Raw genomic sequence first — 18,088 nt, 5'->3', positions numbered from 1 at the left:
ACTGCACCATAACAAAACATTAGGATAATCTGTTTGGTATGGATGTGATCCAGTAAAGTCAAGGAATCAGATGAGATACATTTCATACCAAATGGATTTTAATAAACCATAGTTTCAATAACTCAAGGGAAAACCTACATGTCCTCTCCTGGTAATCATCTCATTTTCCCTACTCAACAACCCCCAACGGTGGGGGTCTAAATTCCAGATTTGACCACCCCTCCAAGTTGATTTATGGCACTGCCGCCTGGTTTCAAACGTATGATTTGGCATAAAAGCAAGGGAGACAGACCAATCTGGGAAGATCGTATTCGACTTCCCACACAGCATATTGTACGTGTATGTAAGTATCAGGAAGATCACACTCGATTTCCCACACTGTGCATACTTTGTATATGTGTGTAGCGAAAGCAGGCTGGGTAAGATTTCACTCTATTCTATTTATCTTTAATTTGTCTATTGACTGTAATTGACTGTTTTATTCTACGCTAACTGCCTACCCGTCTGGAAATAAATTATTTTGTTTGTAACTTGCGTGATCTCCATGACTCTAATTCATCTTGTACCTTTTCAGCCTAAATTACAACTGAATATTGAGGGGGACAATGGGGACCAAGGACTGACCGATCGGCAGTCCCGTGGTACAGGTGATAGTTCTAAGCTGTGAGGCCAGCAAGTTTCTGCCAACGTAAAGGGTCGGCTATGCACGGCTCTTGTGGTTTGACGTGAAGGGAACCCCTGGGCGTTACTGCGCCGGTTCCTGTCAAATTATCTCTAAGGAGCCCAGTTAATGCTACGCCGACCTGGGCTCACAACTATCATGACTGTGTTGCATGTATTGTGTTGACTGGACCCTCAGCCTCTGAGTTCTACACCGAACTGAGAGCTTGGTACCCATGTGATAGTTCTAAGCTGTGAGGCCAGCAAGTTTCTGCCAACTTAAAGGGTCGGTTAGGCACGGCTCTTGTGATTTGACGTGAAGGGAACCCCTGGGCGTTACAGCGCCGGTTCCTGTCAAATTATCTCTAAGGAGCCCAGTTAATGCTGCGCCGACCTGGGCTCGCAACTATCATGACAGTGTTGCATGTATTGTGTTGACTGGACCCTCAGCCTCTGAGTTCTACACCGAACTGAGATATTCAGCAATAATGTTAAATCGCGAGAACATATATTGAGTAATAGTGGCGCAGGTACGAGTCGAGTGTAATCACTCCCGAGGTTCGCGTAAGTTTGCGTGAGACGACCGCCACGTTGGCTGGAGGATTTTGTGGAATGATAATCTAAATTATATATCTTAAATGGAGTCAGATAAACGAGTGGAACGAGAGTAACCACTAAGCTTTCAAAACGGCCCCGTTCACGAACGGAGAATATTAGGAATATTACTGATCTGTTTCAGGCCAGTTGTAAGCGGGATATGGGGCAGGTCAATCCATATCCGACCCGTGGCAACAGACCCAGTATATTCCTAAACATAATTGTGCTCTGTTCGTGTGCGGAGGATGATAATTAAAATCTTTCATTCAACAGCCAGGAAAGAACACGTCGTCCCTTCACCTCCAGCTATTCCCTCATTGGTCTAGCTGTGCAGGTTCTACCCATATGGGACTCGGTAAAATCTGAACAGCCCATCGTGCGTAACGAAAGCTGTCCGATCACGACTCTCTTCGTGTAGGGGCAATTGGAAGTATGCTGCCTCCAAATCGATAGTAGAAAAGACAGTAGCGCCCTTGAGAAGTGACAGCAACTCGTCAATGTGTGGAGGTGGATAACTATCTGTAACAACAGCCTTGTTCGGCTCTCGCAAATCCACGCACATTCTAATGCCTCCTGACTTTTTTTGAATTGCCACGATGGGGGAAACCCACGGTGAAGCATCGATTCTCTCTATTATTCCTTCTTTGAGAAGTCTGTCGATTTCCTTACTCACCGCATCTCGCACTGACAGCGGCAAGCGACGCAGTTTCTGTCTCATTGGGGTAACTGCACTCGAGACTTTCACTTTGTGAACGAACTGTTTTGCGCTGCCATAGGCCGATGGCAGTGGCGGTGTGGTGGACAGATCCATCACAGCAGCAGATGTAGTAGGCCTTTGTGCGTCCTGTACTGTAGTGCCATCAAAGCATAGTTTAAGTCCTTTTATGAGATCCATCCCAAGTAGCGCAGTCCCCTGATTCAACAACGAACAGCCTTGTAGAGCAAGAGGCATCATCACGTGACACCAGGACAGGTAGACACCCCAGCACAGGAATTGGAGAGCGGGAGTATGTGACTAGATTGACAGTAGGGGCTTGCAGTGTAGCATGGATGAATTTAGCCTCATAAAGTGGTTTCGGTATTATGGAAACTGATGAACCTGAGTCCACAATGAACTCTATAGGGGCAGTGATAGACGAAGTTTTAACATTGGCTGTACAACGAATTCTGTCAGGCATGTCACTATCATGTAAGTACAAGATCTGAATCTCAGGCAACTCCACTGAATCCACATGAAATGTCTGCGCGGAGCGGCAAACGCGCGCGAAATGACCAGTCTTTTGACAGTTTTTACACTTGGCAGCAGGGCAGTTCCTGTGGTTTGCCATATGTTTGTCAGAACCACATCTATAACATGAACGCGAAGACGTAGAGGCAGCAGCAGGTCCTAAATTGGGAGCAGTAGGTGGTTTCCTAGGGCGGGGGTTACGGAGACGGTTTCGGCCGTCTGCAGGTTTTGTATGCACAGCGGCGACAGGAGCTGCAGCAGTGGCAGAGATTGTTTTGACCTGCACTAATGCAGCTTCAATTTGAGTGGCAAGTGTGATTGCTCTCTCCAGTGTCAAATTAGTCTCCAGCAGCAGACGTTCTCGTATGCGCTGACTAGAAATGTGTTCTACCAATTGGTCCCTTAACATTTCATCCTGCTTGTCCGCAAACTCACACGTAGTAGCTAAATCTCGTAGCGTGGCAACATACTGCAGGATACTTTCATTTTGAGCCTGAACTCTCTTTCTGAAGGCATGTCGTTCAGCAACAGTATTTCTTTTCGGGTTAAAGTGAGCTTTCAAAGCCGTAAGGGCTTCAGCCATCGTCGTACCTTGACCTGGTAGCGTATAAAACAGTCTCTGGCCCTCTGTTCCGAGACTATGCAGCAAAAGAGCATTTTTCCTCTCCTCCGGCCATCCATCCCCCGTCACACCAACGACCAGTAGATAGTTTTGGAACATCTTTTCCCATGTAACGAGCGGAATAGGTGGTTCACCCGGGCAAGGTAGAAAAGGCGGAGGAAACGGCGTGGAAGCAAAAGCCATCTTCGTACAGCAAGCAGTAACCTCGTCGCCAATTTGTTATGTATTGTAGTACCTCAATGAAGAGGCTGTGTAATATGATTCCATTACTTTACTGGAACATCGTTAACAATGAGTACAGCATTACATGTACTGGAACTTCTCTCTTCTTCTTCCCATTTTTGCATCCTTCCTATCGTAATCAGAATCACTATAGCCTGACACCTAGTGGCATAGAATGCAACACTTCTGTACCTGCCTTGCCCTCTTGTTTTGTTTGCTCATCTGATCTTCTGGTTTTTCAACGTGTTGTTTTGTATTTTTGACTACGAGTTTGTTTTTGCCCTTTTGTACCTTCACCCTGTGATTTCCTGGATTTCGCTTGTTTTTTCGACTATTATTTTGCTTTTCGTTCTTGCCTTTGTACTGGATCTCTTGGCGTTTGACCACTGAACATTATCCTGTGGTCTGCGTCTGGGTTCTCTGCACCGTACACAACAAAGTAAGCATAAAGCATTGGATGTTTCATGACAAAGTCAGTTTAGATAATATTCATGTTTGGTATTATTCTGATTGTTTCAGTGCAACTGAACAGATGGGTTCCAAATTCCAGATGGGTGACCCATTTTTAGGGTTAACATCAAAGGCCAGATTTTGGATTTAAGGACCGTAAACTAAGCAATCTGGGAGGTGGGATCACTCTCTCCCGTGCACACCGTGCACGTAATTTCTATGTACAGGGTGTCTGACTATAGATATCTCGTCATACCGGCAGAGGATTGTTCAGATGAGTAAATCTCAGTACAGGATTCCTATAGCGATCAAGTCAAAATTATCAATAAGAAATCTACCTAATGTGGATAACTAATCTAAATTATTATTCTAAAATGGAGTCAGATAAACGAAGGTGAATGTATTGGCCCTATTGTGGAGATTCTTGGTCAGCCCGGACCAGTAAAGAGCGGAAGGCAGAGTGGTACCACTGCCTTTGTATCGTGGTTTATTTATTGGCTGATCTAGAATCTCCAAATAGGGGCCACTAATTTTTAACCCTATTAGTATTCTTTCAGCAACACCAGAAGGACAAGCACGCTGATACCTTCAGCCCTGGCTAAATTCCGTCGTTGGGTTAGCGTGGGGTTTTACAAATGTAAACAACACCAAAGAAAATTTCTTATCTTAACAATAAAATCAATATGAAACCTTATGAAAACAAAAATGCCTTTGATGTTCTTGTTTTGAAATGCGTATTATGTCTTCCGCAATTCATTAGGTTCGTAATTATGTAATCTTTACCAACCCTTGTTAGAAAATAATTATTAATGCATATTATAAAACAGTTTTCAATGTATGCATTTTTAAACCCTCCAGTTAACTTCCCAAGCCCAATGTCCTTTGCACAGATAATCCAAATAGCCAAAAAAACAAGGGCAAGATGGTAAAGAGGATACTGACCATTTTGTGCAGCTGCGTTGTGCAGACAGAGAAAAAACAATTCTAAGAACATGGCTGTAGTTTCCACTTCAAGTGTTGGTGTCCGGGAAAATGTACGTTGAAGTGTTCCACCCATCCATTCCCCAGTGTCTGCTTCTGGTAATGAGTGGCGAATTGCAGTTCAACCACAGTTAAGACATTGATGATGTCAGCACGCTAATGTTATTGGAAACGATTAGCTCTATCACAGAAATACATTATGCATTGATGAGTATTACATAGAGTGTTGGGGTCAATGTGACTGGTTTAGGGAGACCAAGTCACATTTATCAAGGGTGCCAATAATTCTGGAGCCCACTGTCGATAGATATGTACAAATTAATATCAATGTGCACACCTACAGCATGACTTGGTTATGCTTATTTAATGAAGATTCTTCCAGTAGTGAAAACAGTGCATGTAGAGCAACTTTATGAGCTATTTGTCTCTATTTGAGAAGCAAAACAAATTCATGACATAACTGACATAATTGTGGTGTAACATTATTTACAGTCATCGCAAAGCCACAGGAAGGCATTATGCAATCTCTGCTCTTAGTGTTCCTGGACACACCACACCCTGCAGATTTGTGTTATGAACAACAGAAATGACTGCCAACAATGCAGAGACTTGGAAATTCAAAGATCTCACCTATGTTTTATTTTTTTTATTTTAGCAAGCAAGGTTTAATTTGTGATTTATTTTAAGAAACGTTGCCAGTGCTGATTTTATTTCTGACCCAGAGTTCACTCAAATGGTAAGGACAGCTATATCAGATTATTACGCAACGGCCAGCTGTGTGTAGGTGTAGAGCCCTACGATGGTCACCACGGCTCGAATCCGCCCTTTGGCAAACCTAATAGACATAAATAATGGAAACTATTTCCTTGTAGAATTGTTTCATAATCATGTTTGTTGTGTCATTAGATCTCCAGCTCCATTTCACTATGGATAGGAAATCCTTTCTGCCATCATTCTACTTAATAGTTATCTCAAATACAATTAAGGTATTTGGCTTTGTCCCCCACTGTTCACTTCACAGGTGCCTTGTTGGCGGAGTACCAGGTTATTTGCGCAATTGGGACCAGATGTTAAAATGTGCCTAACTCTTGTCTGAAGGAGGGAACTCTCTTCCCACGTACCTGTTGGTTGTTTTTGGGTTTGCATCAGACAACATTGCTTCAGCATACTTTTCACACATCCACTCACTCACACTACTGATGCAACTGACTTTCACACTACACATTTTGTTAACTGGTTATTTCAAATAAATTTGACCTTGTTTTTTAAATGCGTCAGTGTGCGTCTCCCTCTTTGTCACGGCCACTGAGCCAGGTTGTGATAGATAATGATGTACATCATTTAATATCTTCTAATCCTGACAAACTTTACATTCAAATGAATAATACCAAGCAGGAAATAAAATGAAAGGCAGGCAGCTGGTTGGATGTTGGGTAAAAGTTTTTATGGCAACTGAAGGAGAACAATATTTACAACTTGTCTACTATCCATGCACACAGATACCGACAATTGCCAAAATATGCATATTATGAGGTAATGGAGAAGGGCCAGACTGGTCTAAGCTGACAGGAAGGTGACAGTAATGCAAATAAATGACTGCACATAACATCAGTGAACAGATCTCTGAACACACAATGCGTTAAACCTCTTAAGTGGATAGACTACAGCAGCAGAAGACCTAATACGTCTAATAAATACCTAATAAAGTGAGTGTATATTGTCAAATACAAGATGCAAAATATGTAACTGAGGTGAAGGGTATAGCTTATTAAAATACAGAACCGTATAAACATATTTACACTTACACAATGAGGCAACATAAAAGTAGTACAGTAGTATGTATGTGAAAATAGCAGTGTATAACAATATGTGGAAAGTTCTACATTAGATGTAGAACTGACATTACATCACTACTGACATTAGATCAATTATTGCAATTTATTACATACACAAAAAAAGATTACAATGTTATATACAGTGCCATCTGTAATGTTTAGGACAAAGACATATTTTTTTTATTTGGCTCTATACTCCACAATTTTAGATTTGTAATCAAAAATGCATATTCTCAGCAAATATTGAAGGGCATGTTTACAGACTTTGGTTTCACCATATTTAAATTACTGTGTTTTATATATAGTAACAATAAACACCATATTTTTCTAGGCTTTTTCTTGCCTTTGGTTTGTATTATTTTCATTAAACATGAGGGCCAGAGTTGTTCCAATGAATGTCAAGGAAGCCATTATGAGACTGAAAAATTAAAATAAAAAGTCTGTAATGTCTTTTTTGTTATGCCAAACCTTAGGTTTAACAAAATCAACTGTCCAGAACAGCATTAAGGGGAGAGAACATGTAATGGGGCATAGGGCATGGCAAGCCAAGTAAGACCTCTACAGCTGATAGCTGAAGAATTCTCATCATAATGAAGAGAAATCCCCAAACATGTGTCCAACCGATCAGAAACACCCGTCAGGAGGCAGGCGTGGATGTGTCAGAGACTCAGTGTCTCAGTGGGTCACAGACTTCAACCAGTCATGCATACAGAAAATATGCAGTAAACATGACTGTAATTTACATCACATAAATATGTCCCGAACATTATGGTGCCCCGAAATGGGGGATTATGTATAAAAAGTGCTGTCATGTCTACATGGTGAAACCAGAATGCATAAAAATACCCTTTAATAAAATGAGAACTTGCACTTTGACTTGTTTGTTTATGAATATAAAATTGTGGTGTACTGAGCTAAATTAATGTTTTTGTCCCAAGCATTACGGAGGGCACTGCATATTACAATTCTTATGAACATATAAACACAACAACAGCAACAGAAATATCAATGAATAACTATATATTGTTGTTTGTAACAATATTAGCACGGTGGATATGCATAGGTATTAAAGGAGACTGGACTTGGGACTTGGAAAATAGCCAGGGCAGGAGGGAAGGTGACAACTGGCACGCACACAGCCTATCTCCCGACAGTCAGATGCTGCCACAACTGCTGGGTCTCCTGAAGTACTGGTATTGTTCCGATTTTGCCAAGGACTTCACAGACCTCTTCGGAAGTACATCTGTAGCCTACCTGGGAGAAAATATACACGCCTCCACATGCTGATCACCTGGAGATATCAAAGTAACATTAGTTATGAAATGTATGAAAGTAACCAAGAGACCTGTACTAATTATACTGTGTGCCTAATTATACTGTAATGCCTGGCATTACAGTCATTGTTGTACTAAACAAAGAAACAACAGAACAGTATATGTATTTACTGTACATTCATATAATTTAAGGTAACATGGGTGTAAATATTGTATAATATAATAATTGTAGAAACTGCTCTATTATTTAAGTACTTAGCTGGGCAACTACATAATATGGGCAAGTTAACAACAACAACAACAACAATAATAATATATTAATGGAAAATAAAGGAACATATACCAAGATCTGTCATTCAAGTCTGAATGACAGTAAGTTAGGCCTATGTCAATAAACAATTGGCATTGGCGCTACTTATTGCTTTTACAATACCAGTGAAATAAGAGCAAAAATAATACATTTTATGTCTAAACCTTCACGAATCAAACGTGTATACAACTTGTCAATACTATTAATGACGGTGATATTTTAAAACGATAGCATGTTAATGGAGCTGGCTACGACGTTGAGAAACAGACATGCAGAGACATTATCCCGTTTACCAGTAATTTTCCCACATAAAAAAACTAACAATTGGAACATTCAAAATAACAATAATACATCGCAGTAACTGATTAAAGTACAGGCAATTTTATTGAAAATATTGTGGGAATACCTCAACAACATAAATATCATTCGAGGACCCGTTAATAGTAAAATAATTCTCTAGATAGACTTACCAAAAGGAGCCCATGTAAATGATTCGCCCCAGGCGATTTCGAATAGTTAAGGAATCCGCACTGTAAGGACGTCATTCGTTTATCTCGGAACAGCGCCGCGATATCAACGTACGGCCAAGAATATATCGCATCCGAAGTGATAAGAACTTCCGTTGAGAATGAATGGGAAAAGTTAAGGAAAGTTAAGCTGCAGATGCTCTTATCCAGAGCGACTCACAATAAAGTGCAAAAAACTATTTGTAATGTCTTTGTGGGAGCTGAGCATGCTGCTGTCCCAGGTGATTAATTGAGTCATATTTTAATTCCTCAATTAAGCTCTCTGGTACCAGGGACCAGTTTTCCTTTGCACTATTAAGCGATACATGCTCTAAAGAGCATTGTTATAAAGAAAAGCACTGGTGAAGATCAACTAGATCCTAGCCTTTTATGACATACAGCACCATTTATTGTGAAGCCCTTATTAAACATATTTAACCTGACAGTTTTGAATGGAAAAACTTCAAAGTATGGAAGTCTGACACTACTGTGGGGATTTCATGGATATAATTATTGCCCATTTCTAGATTACCCGTTTCACAAAGATTCTTCAATCACAGGTAAATAATCAACTTCACACTTTCTTATCCATTAACACCATCCTGAAACATTAATCTGGTTTCACACCTGATCACAGATGGTTTCAGAACTATTTATCCAATAGGACTCATGCTATAATAGCAGATGGAGTCAGCATTCTCTAGGTGTGCCATAAGGTTCCATCCATGGACCTCTCTTGTTCACCATTTACATGACAGTGGCCAAAATAAGAAACTAACACATATTACCCATCCATTCACTGTGTATGCTTCTGGTAATGAGTGGAAAATTGCAGTTCTACCACAGTTAAGATATTGATGATGTCAGCACGACAACATTATTGGAAACGATTTACATTAGCTCTATCACAGAAAGGCATTATGCATTGATGAGTATTACATAGACTGTTATGTGAGACGGGTGCGCAGGGGGTTGGACCCAAAATGCACGACTCATGGTACATGGAAAACACATTTTAAGGATTAAGACATTTTATATTATATAGATCTATTTAAACATTACATTCTGCAACAATTTAATGTTCATTGTCTTTACATATTGTATGTAAACAATATGTAAACACAGTATATGCTGTGTATGTCCTGATAAACATTTGATTTTTACCACTATAATAAGCTTTTGCCTCACGGCTATCCGCTGCATCCATTGAGGAATAAAGAGCTGAATCTTACACAGTCCTTAAAAAAACTGCAAAGCACTGAAAGGTAGGTGCTTTACTAATCATTTAATTTACAATTATGCATGCTATCAATGTGCACATTTTAATACAAAACTCATCACTTTGGATAATTTTGATGCTTAGAAAAGACAGCTATATGCAGTCATTTCAGAAGTAAAATCTATGTCATAGCCTACATCATAAGCAAGCTTAATACACACATTGTATAAGTGCAGACATATCTTAATAAAAGAGCACATTATCACTTTTCACTTTTCATCACTTTGGGTGCCCTGGGAGGATTCCAGCTTGCTGGTACCAGAGCTTCCAGACCCTGAGCCCACTGGAGGGGCCTGACAGTGGAGGAGCCGGGCGATGTTCTTCCGGCACTGAGATGAGCCATAGTAATAGATGACCGGATCCAGGCAGCAGCTCACACTGCCAATGCACACGGAGACCAGGTAAGCAGCGTAGGAGTTGGCACTGTGCTGGTCGGCAAACTGTGAGTAGTGGACCAGCAGGAGGACGTTGGACGGGGTGAAGCAGACCACAAACACCGTCAGCACCGTGAATGCCATGACCACGGCTCGGGTCTTCTTGGAGCGCTTTGACCCGCTGGTGCGACGCAGGACTTGGATTATGCACACGTAGCAGGCAGTGGTAACAACGAGAGGGATGAAGAAGAACACACAGGAGAAGGTGAGGAAGAAGTAGAGGTAGTAGCTCCGCTGCTCGCTGAGGTCCAGCACGTCATGGCAGGTGGTGATGCCCAGCCGAGGCAGACACACAGTCTGCTTGTACAGGAGGATGGGTATCACCCCGGCGACAGCCAGCAGCCACATGGCAGAACACACGGCCACGGCGTTCCTCCGGCGGCGCCAGGCCAGCGATCTAATGGGGTAGACCACGGCCAGGAAGCGATCGGCACTGATGCTCATCATCAGGAGGACCGAGCAGTACATGTTGCAGTAGAAGGCGGCGGTGACCACACTGCACATGGCCGGCCCATACACCCAGTTGTTGCCATTGAAGCTGTAGGACGCCTTGAATGGCAGCAGCAGCACGAACAGCAGGTCGGCCGTGGCCAGGTTGAGCATGAAGATGGCCGCCGGCTTTTGGGGTCTGACCCTGAGTGAGAACATAAAAATGGCGCCAGCGTTGAGAGGGAAACTGATGATGAACACCAGGACGTAGATGCTGGGGATGACCGTGGTCAGCAAAGAGCCAGTCAGGAACAGTTCAACCTCTTTTTTGATGACCTTTGTGTCCTCTCCCCTACAGTGATTGAGAGACTGGATACTACTATTGACCGTATTTTCATTTGACCAACCTGGAAAACTTCCGCCATGAGGAGGGCCAACTGCAATGATAAAAAAACATAGCATTATTGCATGTTTTTCAAGTATTGCCATCAACTCTTTATAGCTCTACTAATTTTTGCTAGAACAGTTTTTTTTTTTTTGCTACAGTGTTGTGAATAGGTATTTCTGATTTCCGCATTTATTGCAAACTGTATGTGTTACACTGAATAGTTTGGGACAAAATATAATTAGACAAAGGGAACAAAGGGTAGACACAAAGCACATTTTTTAAATTACTGTTCCATTTATTAAATGAAAAAAAGTTCATATCACCCATATCACCCATGTAAAAAAGTAATTGCCCCCTTAACCTTTGAAGCTGAATGATGCAATTTGTGTTGAAAGCACTTTAATCTCTGTCAAATAATTCTTTCGGAATGTACTGTCAGAATATGCAGGGGAGACTTAAATGTGGAATTGATGGACAGTAAAAGTGGAGTTGTGTTTGAAAATCATGCCTACATTTTTCTAAGGGCATGCTATGGAGCTGGGATACAAATTACTTTGGCTTTACCTGGTGTGCTTAGAAAGACAATGGAGCCACAGCCACAACATTGGACAAATCCCCTTTTGATCAGCAAAAATTGTAATCTGCAAGAAATATCTCAACAGTTTTCCTAAAAGGACATTTGGAGACTCCGAAAGGACACATACAATTTTGCTTACTAAATTATACAACACTTTTTGACCATTTTGATTGGCTAATAGCTAATAGCTAATTGTTCATCCCTTCCTCCTCTGGGTGTATCCTTTGTCTCTAGGGATGCCCTCCAAAAATATGAGTGGTTATCTCACCTTTTGTGGGTAACTTTTATAACCCAACTCGGACCCTACTCGCCTTTACAACATTCCGCAATTTCACATGCTATTTATTATTCAAGAGCTGGCTTGTTGCCTTATTTATAAGCATATCTCAAAATAATAAAATATTTAGCAAATGTATTAGGTGCTCACTGATATAAAATGGGGTCATGTCACTGAAAATACTATTGTGGAGTCAAAGGTGTTTTCACATACATATTTGTTGTGTACATCAAGCTTTTTGGAATAACCTCTCAAGAACTGATTTTGCCTAACAATTTTTGTGTTGCTTCTACAACAAGGTAAACTTTTTAATGTGCAATTTGAGTTCAATGGTGCAAGCGAATAAGAAACGTTATGAAAACGAGATTAGCTTAGCTATGGATATTCTGAAATGGTTGAAGCCGAGCACCAGCAAAAGAACTACCACCGCCTCCACCACAAACAAAGATCCAAGTTCAACGAGCTCACCCCCTCTAGGTAACTTCGTATTGAATTGTAAAAATGAGGAGGCAAAATAAATAATACAAAAGTATTATTGCAATGGTGGGTTCCTGCATTAGCATTCATTTTGGTAAAACATGGTTATATACTGTGGGCATGATACTGTATCAGCATCACAAAATGTTTTGTTGATGTGCCAGTCAGCACAGTGTGCACTGCAGCTAGCTACGAGTGCACCCCAGTGTTTCTCATTAATGGGCCACCACAGTTTCATTTGTCCCGCTACAGTTTCCGAATGAACCGAAAATATTGTTTTACTCTGATGATAATATTGAGCATAAAATCAAGCGTTGCCAAAATCTCAGTGATCGTTAGAGATCGATAGAGACTTCCAGTAAACTATGTTGTATTCAGTTGGTAAATGCATTGATGTGGTGTGAACTGTTTATTTTGTAATGTCTGTATTTCCAAGGCCCTCAACAACCTATTTCAAGTCAAAAACCTTGTGACATGTTGTATTGTGTGTATACACTTAAATTACAATTATTCACAGATCTAGCCTCCTTTCCTTTTATAGTACACCAGATTGATGTATTTAACTGTTAAAATTGTCAAAAATGTATCCTGGTCTTCGCCCACTACTGCACCCCCACTCAATTCAGATGCATCCTTAGTGATGTTATTCTTGAACCGGGCCTGTGGCCAGTACACCTCAAACATCGCCAGTGAATGCGCCAATACGCCAAGTTGATTCCAGAAAATTGTGTCCATAATCTCATTCATCAAAATTACATTAAATTACATTTCATTTAGCAGACACTTTTATCCAAAGCGACGTAAAAAAAAAAAAACGTGCATGTCAAGGTCAACAACATGCAACAAACAACCGAACATGCCAGATAAGGCACAATTCATATAAAGCTGGTTGCTATGAGCGTACACTCACCAAGCACTTTATTAGGAATATTTTTACTTTGTTACACTTACTTATTCATGCTTTAATCTAATCAGCCAATGGTGTGGCAGTGGTGCAATGGATAGAATCAGGTAGATACAGGTCAGGAGCTTCAGTTAATTTTCACATCAACCATCAGAATGGAGGAAAAATGTGATCAAAGTGACTTTGACCGTGGAATGTTATTCGTGGAAGACAGGATGGTTTGAGTATCTCAAAATTGCTGATCTCCTGGGATTTTCACACACTAAACTCTAGAGTTTGCAAACAATGTTGTAAAAAACAAAACAAAAAAACCAGTGAGAAGCAGTTCTGCAGACAGAAACACCTTGTTAATGGCCAGACTGGTCAAGGCTGAGAAGAAGGTGACAGTAACACAAATAACCACACATTACAACAGTGGTATGCAGAAGAGCATCTCTGAACACACAACGCATCATAACTCTAAGTGGATAGGCTACAGCAGCCGAAGCCGAAAAAATAAATCGAATAAATACCTAATAAAGTGCTCACTGAGTGTATATTCGATACCTTCAATGAAAGTGTTATGGTATGTTACCTTACTTACAATGAGCAGTTCTCTCTGATAAACAGAAACGTTTACATATAGAACTGAATATATTGTATTCTATCCATGAATGTGTAAGGCGGAAATGATTACAATCTGACATTGTCACTCAGGGCGCTGGTCAGCTTGCTGGCTTCCTCTGGTACTGTGGCAATATGTGGCTGTAAAGTAATTTAACCCCAGGAGCATACACCATTAACCCCCACTGAGTCCCTAGGCTGTAAACAGATAAACCCAAGAGTAGCTATTCCTGCGACCTCTGTAATGACTGTAGATATCTCGTCAGTTCGTGAGACGTGCACATAACGCGCGATGTGACATGCGTCGGTACCAGCAGAGGATTGTTCAGATGAGTAAATCTCAGTACAGGATTCCTATAGCGATCAAGTCAAAATTATCAATAAGAAATCTCCCTCATGTGGATAACTAATCTAAATTATTATTCTAAAATGGAGTCAGGTAAACGAAGGTGAATGTATTGGCCCTATTGTGGAGATTCTTGGTCAGCCCGGACCAGTAAAGAGCGGAAGGCAGAGTGGTACCACTGCCTTTGTATCGTGGTTTATTTATTGGCTGTTCTAGAATCTCCGTATAGGGGCCACTAATTTTTAACCCTATTAGTATTCTTTCAGCAACACCAGAAGGACAAGCACGCTGATACCTTCAGCCCTGGCTAAATTCCGTCGTTGGTTTAGCGTGGGGTTTTACAAATGTAAACAACACCAATGACAATTTCTTATCTTAACAATAAAATCAATATGAAACCTTATGAAAACAAAAATGCCTTTGATGTTCTTGTTTTTAAATGCGTATTATGTCTTCCGCAATTCATTAGGTTCGTAATTATGTCATCTTTACCAGCCCTTGTTAGAAAATAAATATTAATGCATATTATAAAACAGTTTTCAATGTATGCATTTTTAAACCCTCCAGTTAACTTCCCAAGCCCAATGTCCTTTGCACAGATAATCCAAATAGCCAAAAAAACAAGGGCAAGATGGTAAAGAGGATACTGACCATTTTGTGCAGCTGCGTTGTGCAGACAGAGAAAAAACAATAATTCTAAGAACATGGCTGTAGTTTGCACTTCAAGTGTTGGTGTCCAGGAAAATGTACGTTGCAACTTAATTTATAGTCATCGCAAAGCCACAGGAAGGCATTATGCAATCTCTGCTCTTAGTGTTCCTGGACACACCACACACTGCAGCTTTGTGTTATGAACAACAGAAATGACTGCCAACAATGCAGAGACTTGAAAATTCAAAGATCTCACCTATGTTTTATTACAAAAAGGATTTTTTAAAACATTTTAGCAAGCAAGGTGTAATTTGTGATTTCTTTTAAGAAACGTTGCTAGTGCTGATTTTATTTCTGACCCAGAGTTCACTCAAATGGTAAGGACAGCTATATCAGATTATTATATAGCTTAATTTTCAAATTATAAAAAAACATTAAATCATTACCACAGAAACTACAATTCTGGCCCCATTATGGACAAATGTGGAATTAGCAATGCTTTCAACCAAATTTTACTGATGTTTATTAAATTGCATTACAGTCATTTAGCAGATGCTCTTATCCAGAGCGACTTGCAATAAAGTGCAAAAAACTTTTTTTTTGTGGGAGCTGAGCATGCTGCTGTCCCAGGTGATTAATTGAGTCATCTTTTAATTCCTCAATTAGGCTCTCTGGTACCAGGGACCAGTTTTCCTTTGCACTATTAAACGATACATGCTCTAATGAGCATTGTTATAAAGAAAAGCACTGGTGAAGATCAACTAGATCCTGGCCTTTTATGACATACAGCACCATTTATTGTGAAGGCCTTATTAAACATATTAAACTGACAGTTATGAATGGAAAAACTTCAAAGTATGGAAGTCTGACACTACTGTGGGGATTTCACGGATATAAATAATTATTGCCCATTTCTATATTACCCGTTTCACAAAGTTTCTTCAGTCACTGGTAAAATCAACTTCACACTTTCTTATCCATTAACACCATCCTGAAACAACATTAATCTGGTTTCACACCTGATCACAGATGGTTTCAGAATTATTTATCCAATAGGACTCATGCTATGGAGTCAGCATTCTCTAGGTGTGCCACAAGGTTCCATCCATGGACCTCTCTTGTTCACCACTCACATGACAGTGGCCAAAATAAGAAACTGTAACGCATATTACCCATCCATTCACCATTGTATGCTTCTGGTAATGAGTGGTGAATTGCAGTTCAACCACAGTTAAGATATTGATGATGTCAGCAAGATAATGTTGGAAACGATTTACATTAGCTCTATCACAGAAAGGCATTATGCATTGATGAGTATTACATAGAGCGTTATGTGAGACAGGTGCGTAGGGGGTTGGACCCAAAATGCACGACTCAGAAACAGTGGTGTAATAAAATCCAGTCAGGGCTTTATTTGGGGAATATCCAGAGAGCGTGGTCAAAAAGCAAGCAATGTTCATACACAAAAAAATCCAGCCAAAAAACCAAAGTGCAGTACCGGGGCAGAAGGCAGTCTCGTAATCGGTACCCCATGCAAGAAGTCCGGTAGCCAGGAAAGCTGTCAGCGGGGCAGAAGTACAGGCGGGCGGTAGGCAGGCTCAGGGTCGATGACAGTGCAAGACCGAAGTAGAAAAGCAGCAGGCAAAGTCATGGTACAGGTAGGCAATGGTCAACAAAACAGAAGTTCAGCAGAAGTTCTTTGGTCAATAACCAGACTTACTCAAAACAAACAGGATGCAAACAATTTTGCAAAGACAAGACATGAACCTGAGCTTTATATGCAGGTGAAGACAGGTGTAGACAATTAGCTTGAGAGCAGCAAGAGAATGGAAATCAGGTGTGGAGGATTGACAAGTTAACGAGGTAATTCGTAATCATTAGTAATAAACCTATCCTGCCCCAGCATTAGTGAATTAGTAAATGACATGCACATGAAACGTAAGGTAACATGAACACATGATTAGAATGTTAGTATTACCCAATCCTGATCTAGCATTAGTAGATTAATAAGTAGACAAGAGAAATTGAAACAATTAGGGTGTGAGTGACAGGGAAAAGGGAAAGAGAGAAAGAGAGAAAGCAGGAATGCAAGATTTGCAGAAAGACATGAAAAAGTGTATGCTAATCAATGACCAGTACAACGTAACATGAAACATAAATTGTGACATAACAAGTTTGCGAAATATGACAATAAACTAAATAACATGACATGGCAAGACTAACAATTAAATCGTAACAACAACTAAACATGAAACATAACATGACATGAAACATAAAAACGTGGTGATACTAGACTAACATAATACGTGACATGACAATAACATAACCAAGACAATAACTAAACATAAAACATGACATGACAAACATGAAATGTGACATTATGAGTGCATTATAATATGCTTTACTTATCACCCTGTGAAGCTGTTTTGGACTACAGAGCATATTCATGAATGCAATAATAAAATAATTGAATAAATGATAAATGAAAATACTGAATAATACTGAACAAAATGATTGACACCCCTAACCAATTATTGTAAATAAAATAAAAGTGAGTTTGCCCAACCTAATTGGAGTTATAACTGGAAGAGAGTGCTATGGTCAGATGAGACATTTTTGCCATACACACCATCGACATGTTTGCCAGTGAAATGGAATGCATTCAAGGAGAAGCAACTCATATCTACTGTGGAATATGGTGGTGGGACATTGATATTTGCTGCCAGTGGTTGGCCTGTAGCGTAGTGGTTAAGGTAAATGACTGGGACACCTAAGGTCGGTGGTTCTAATCCCGGTGTAGCCACAATAAGATCTGCACAGCCGTTGGGCCCTTGAGCAAGGCCCTTAACCCTGCATTGCTCCAGAGGAGGATTGTCTCCTGCTTAGTCGAATCAACTGTACATCGCTCTGGATAAGAGCATCTGCCAAATGCCAAGCCAATGTAATGTTGTAGTGGCAAAGTCCTTTACCTGCCGCTACTGGCTGCTAACAGGAGTACTTTGTTGAAGACGTGCACTCAGACATAATACTCAAATCAC

The 18,088-nt window shown here is 40.5% G+C and overlaps 1 protein-coding gene across 1 annotated transcript; it reads right to left on the bottom strand.

Moving 5' to 3' along the window:
- Positions 1-10,173: 10,173 nt before the first annotated feature.
- LOC133141581 (proteinase-activated receptor 1-like) lies at positions 10,174-11,289 on the bottom strand. Its single transcript, XM_061262147.1, has one exon. The coding sequence runs from the start codon at positions 11,287-11,289 to the stop codon at positions 10,174-10,176; it is 1,116 nt and encodes a 371-aa protein (XP_061118131.1).
- Between the last annotated feature and the right edge of the window lie 6,799 nt (positions 11,290-18,088).

This window comes from Conger conger, chromosome 12 (assembly GCF_963514075.1).
Source record: "Conger conger chromosome 12, fConCon1.1, whole genome shotgun sequence".
NCBI lineage: Eukaryota > Metazoa > Chordata > Actinopteri > Anguilliformes > Congridae > Conger > Conger conger.
The sequence above is the reverse complement of the archived record's forward strand: the minus strand, read 5'-3'. Positions and strand labels throughout refer to the sequence as shown.

Coding starts and splice junctions, on each gene's coding strand:
- LOC133141581 (XM_061262147.1), bottom strand. CDS start 11,289: ATGCTATGTTTTTTTATCATTGCAGTTGGCCCTCCTCATGGCGGAAGT.